We start from the raw sequence: 5,471 nt of genomic DNA, 5'->3' as shown, positions 1-5,471 counted from the left end.
TATATAATATAATATAATTATATTAATTATATTTATATATTTTATATATATGATATAATATATAATATAAATGTATATTATATAATATATTTATAATGTAACTATATATATAAGCTAAATATATATATATAATTGGGGAAAGGGTAGTATATATCTGCAGCAGGTCCCAGGAGTAGCTCCCTGTATTCTGCAGTCCCAGGGCAGTGAAGGTTTGGCCCAGACGATGCTTTTTTTTAGAAAATATATCTCGTTTTTAAATTGTTTTTACGTTTTTTCCCCCAATTCCTGACCCTCTGCCACCCCGAGAAATTTAAGCTGCCGTCCCCCTGCCAGGCAATTCCCGAGTTTCTCCCGTCTCCCGTGACATTCCTTGGCTGGTGCCAGCTCGGGAGCAGGGAATCAGCACTGAACAAGCTCTGAAAAAAAAAAAGTCAAATAAAATAAACCCAGTAAAGCCCCAGAGCCCAAACCCAGCTGGCAGCAAAAATGAGCTAAAATCCGTAAATTGGGATTTTTTTTTTTCTACCCTTGAGCTCTGGATGGAAAACCAGCAGCACTTGGATTAGGGAGAAGTGGCTGAGAGAGAGAAAAAAGGGCACTGAGGGAAAATTCTGGTGGATTATTTCTGGTTTTGCTCAATGTGTGGGTCGGGTTTGGTGTCCTGACCCTGAAGGGTGTCCCTGTCTTTGTCCCTGTCCCTGTCCTTGCCTTTGCCCTGATCCTGACCCAGTCCCTGATCTTGTCCTTGTCCCTGACCCCGCTCTTGTCCCTGTTTCTTTGTCCCTGACCTTGTCCCTGACTTATCCCTGTTCCTGAGCCAGACCTTGGCCCTGGCCTTGGCCCTTTCCCTGTCCCTGACTTTGTCCCTCATCCTGTCCCTGATCCTGACCTTTTCCCTGACCTTGGCCCTTTCCCTGTCCCTGACTTTGTCCCTGATCCTGTCCCTGTCCCTGACTTTGTCCCTGATCCTGACCTCGTCCCTGACCTTATCCCTGTGCCTAATCCTGTCCCTGACTTTCTCCCTGTCCGTGATCCTGTCCCTGACCTTGTCCCTTTCTTTGTCCCTGATCCTGTCCCTGACTTGTCCCTGACCTTGTCCCTGACCTTGTCCCTTTCCCTGTGCCTGATCCTGTCCCTGTCCCCGTTCTTGACTTTTTCCCTGACCCTGTCCAGGATCCTGACCTTGTCCCTGACCTTATCCCTGTGCCTGATCCTGTCCCTGACTCTCTCCCTGTCCCTGACTCTCTCCCTGTCCCTGACCCTTATCCTGTCCCTGACCTTATCCCTGTCCCTGACCTTATCCCTGTCCCTGACCTTATCCCTGTCCCTGATTCTGTCCCTGACTTTGTCCCTGTCCTTGACCGTGTCCCTGATCCTGACTCTGTCCCTGTCCTTGACTTTGTCTCTGACCCTGTCCCTGATCCTGACCCTGTCCCCCTCCCTGTCCCTTTCCCTGTCCCTGACTTTGTCCCTGATCCTGACCCTGTCCCTGATCCTGACCCTGTCCCTGACCTTGTCCTTGAGTTTCTCCCTGATCCTGACCCTGTCCCTGTCCTTGACTTTGTCTCTGACCCTGTCCCTGACCTTGTCCCTTTCCCTGTCCCTGATCCTGACCCTTTCCCTGCCCCTGCCTTTGTCCCCGTCCCTGATCCCGCCCCTCTCCCTGCCTCCAACCCCTGGGCCTTTGAAGCTCCTCGGGGTCCCCTGGGAACACATTTCCAGGCTGCTGACCGGGACTGGATGATCCCAAAGGTCTCTTCCCGCCGCGATTCCGTGATCCCCAAAGTTCTCCCAATTCCCGGCTGTGCTCTGTGTCCCACCTCCCCCCCCTCCGGGGCAGCATTCCCGCCCTCCCACCCCGAGCATTCCCGTTGCTCCCCCCGGGGGTGCTGACGGGGCCGTTCCCGGGCAGTACCCGCAGGAGGAGGCTCCGGGGCCGCGGATCCCGGCGCAGATCCGGGTGCGGCTCTGGTTCGGCCTGGCCGTGGACGAGAAGGAGTTCAACCAGTTTGCCGAGGGAAAGCTCTCCGTGTTCGCCGAGACCGTGAGTGATCCACGGGGATATCCCGGGATTTGGGGCCTCCCCGGGGCGGGCGGCAGCTCCGCAGGTCACGTCAGTCCCTGAAAACTGGGAGGAGAGGGAGCTATTTCCACCAACATCCAGCCTGGGAGGTTGAGGAGAAGGTTGGGAAAGAGCCATAAATCCACATTGTCCCTTCCCATCTCCATCCTCCTGCTGGAGGGGAGGGAATGGGCTGGACCACAGGTCATGTTATTCCCTAAAAACTTTTAGGAGAGGGAGCCATTTCCACCAATATCCAACCTGGAAGGTTGAGGAGAAAGTTGGGAATGAACCATAAATCCACCTTGTCCCTTCACATCTCCATCTGCCTGCAGGAGGGGAGGGAATGGGCTGGACCACAAGTCATGTTATTCCCTAAAATCTTTTAGGAGAGGGAGCCAATTCCATCAATATCCAGCCTGGGAGGTTGAGGAGAAAGTTGGGAATGAGCCGTAAATCCACCTTGTCCCTTCCCATCTCCATCCTCCTGCTGGCCAGGAGGGAGTCTGGGGGTGCCCATGGTGGGGTGGGGCTGGGGGTTGGCTTTTCCCAGGAGCTCCATCCTGGGGATGGGGCCCCGCGGGGATCGTCGGTGGGATTCCAAAGGGTCGCCGACGGGATTTTGCGCCTCCCACCCCAAACCCCGCCTGCTGTTGCTCCCCCCAGTACGAGAACCAGACGAAGCTGGCGCTGGTGGGGAACTGGGGCACCACGGGCCTCACGTACCCCAAGTACTCGGACGTGACGGGCCGGATCCGGCTGCCCAAGGACAGCTTCCGACCCTCCGCCGGCTGGGCCTGGGCCGGGGACTGGTTCGTCTGCCCCGAGAGGACGTGAGTGGGACATCCCAAAACACGGAGCAGAGCCCGGGCTGGGGGTCTGGGGTGCCGTGGGGGTTCCTCGGGGTGCTCCCTTGGGGCTCATCCCAGAGATCCGCATGGAGAACCGGCCCCCGGAGCAGGGAGGAGGGTCGGGCTCTCCGAGGCTGAGGAGGTTTGGGAGTGGGATCCCCGTGGGGCACTGGCAGGGCTTTCACTGCTTTGGGCTTGGCCTCAGGGCTCCCGGGAGCTCTGCTTGGAGTCTGAGGTGGAAGAGGTTTGGGAATGCTGGGCACGGCCCCAGGCTGTGCTGGTGCCTGGGAGGGTGGGATGGGCAATCCCATGGGATGTTTCCCAGGATGCAGGTTGCTCCATGATGTGGAAGGTGGGATGGGCAATCCCATGGGATGTTTCCTGGGATGCAGGTTGCTCCATGACATGGAGGGTGGGATGGGGAACCTCATGGGATGTCTCCTGGAGTGCAGGTTTCTCCATGATGTGGAGGATGGGATGGGGAATCCCATGGGATGTTTCCCAGGATGCAGGTTGCTCCATGATGTGGAGGTGGGATGGGCAATCCCATGGGATGTTTCCCGGGATGCAGGTTGCTCCACAACATGGAGGGTGGGATGTGGAATCCCATGGGATATCTTCTGGAGTGCAGACTGCTCCATGATGTGGAAGGTGGGATTGGGAATCCCATGGGATGTTTCCCGGGATGCAGGTTGCTCCACAACATGGAGGTGGGATGGGCAATCCCATGGGATGTCTCCTGGAACGCAGGTTGCTCCACGACGTGGAGGGTGGGATGGGGAATCCCTGACTGGGATGTGTCCCAGGTTGCTCCATGCTGTGGAGGTGGGATGGGCAATCCCATGGGATGTTTCCTGGGATGCAGGTTGCTCCATGACGTGGATGCAGGACACCTGAGCTTCGTGGAGGAGGTGTTTGAGAACCAGGTCCGGCTCCCTGGGGGGCAGTGGATCCACATGACCGACGCCTACACCGACGTGGTGAGGGAAAAGCGGGAATGCTGCAGCTGGTGGGGGAATGCTGGAGCTGGGGGGGGAATGCTGGAGCTGGGGGGGGAATGCTGGAGCTGGGGGGGGAATGCTGGAGCTGGGGGGGAATGCTGGAGCTGGGGGGGGAATGCTGGAGCTGGGGGGTGAAGTGGAGATCGGGGGGGGGACACTGCTGTAGCCTGGAGTGGGAAGGAGGAATGCTGGCGCTGGGGGGGGAATGCTGGAGCTGGGGGGGAATGCTGGAGCTGGGCACCCCCCCGGGCTGGGAGTGCTGGAGATCAGGGGGGATTTATGGATCCTTTTGTTGACAACACCCCTGTGTCCCACAGAACGGGGAGAAGGTCCTGCCCAAGGAGGAGATTGAGTGTCCTCCGGGCTGGAAATGGGAAGACCTGGAGTGGGACACGGATCTCAACAGAGCTGTGGATGAGAAAGGTACCAGGGAGCACTTGGGGGGCCCTGTGCTCATCCCCCATCCTGCTCTTCCCTCCCCAGGGATGAGACATGTCCTGGATCCCTGCTGGATCAGGAGAGGGGGGTCAGGCCCTGGGGGACCCTCTTGCTCGGGCTGGGGGTGGGAATTCCCAAAGGCAGCGCTCTCCTGGCTGCTGGGATAGTCCAGGGACAGCTTCCTGAAATTCTGGTGCGAGAGAAACGGAAAACATGAGGCCAGAGATGGTCACAGGGGTCGGGGTGGCCCGAGGGAGGGAGGACAGAGAGTCCCCAGGGCTGTGACTTTGAGCCAAGGGCCACCAGGGATCCTCCAGCTGGGCATCCCAGAGGGACACATCCATGGGGACCACCAAGGGCCACCAGGAATCCACCAGCTGGACATCCCAGAGGGACACATCCATGGGATACCACCAAGGGCCACCAGGGATCCACCAGAGGGACATCCCAGTGGGACACATCCATGGGCACCACCAAGGGCCACCAGGGATCCACCAGAGGGATATCCCAGAGGGACACATCCATGGGGGACCACCAAGGATACACCAGCTGGACATCTCAGAGGGATACATCCATGGGGGACCACCAAGGGCCACCAGGGATCCACCACTTGGGCATCCCAGAGGGACAAATCCATGGGGGACCACCAAGGATACACCAGCTGGACATCCCAGAGGGACACATCCATGGGGACCACCAAGGGCCACCAGGGATCCACCACTTGGACATCCCAGAGGGACACATCCACTGAGGACCACCAGGGGCAGGAGCAACAAACCGGGAAATCTCCTTGGATCCGGACACTCCTTCCCTGCTGAGGGTCCCTGGTGGGACAGGGGGAGGGGGGTGGGGGTCCTCACCCGGGTGTCTCCCGCTCTTGCAGGCTGGGAATACGGGCTGACCATCCCCCCGGAGCGCCGGCCCAAGGCCTGGGTGCCGGCGGAGAAGATGTACCACACCAACCGGCGCCGGCGCTGGGTGCGGCTCCGCCGGCGCGACCTGGAGCACATGGACACCTCCCGGAAGGTGGGATGGGCCGGGGAGGGGTGGCCCTGTCCCTGTCCCTCCATGGGGAGGTGGCTCTGGCACAGAGCTGGTTTTCCCTGGAGTCGGTGGCCC

The 5,471-nt window shown here is 58.7% G+C and overlaps 1 protein-coding gene across 1 annotated transcript; it reads left to right on the top strand.

Moving 5' to 3' along the window:
• Positions 1-1,912: 1,912 nt before the first annotated feature.
• Positions 1,913-5,378, top strand: LOC113986453 (dysferlin-like; the record flags this gene model as incomplete). The annotated part of the gene is made up of 5 exons (XM_039379622.1): positions 1,913-2,044; positions 2,729-2,895; positions 3,779-3,893; positions 4,232-4,337; positions 5,236-5,378. Coding segments are annotated over 5 exons (663 nt in total), but the record flags the coding sequence as incomplete, so codon positions are not given.
• Between the last annotated feature and the right edge of the window lie 93 nt (positions 5,379-5,471).

The sequence above is a fragment of the Pipra filicauda genome, unplaced genomic scaffold (genome assembly GCF_003945595.2).
Source record: "Pipra filicauda isolate LSUMZ 115617 unplaced genomic scaffold, ASM394559v2 scaffold1710_size5473_pilon, whole genome shotgun sequence".
Classification (NCBI taxonomy): Eukaryota; Metazoa; Chordata; class Aves; order Passeriformes; family Pipridae; genus Pipra; species Pipra filicauda.
This window is presented reverse-complemented; position numbering and strand designations above follow the sequence as displayed.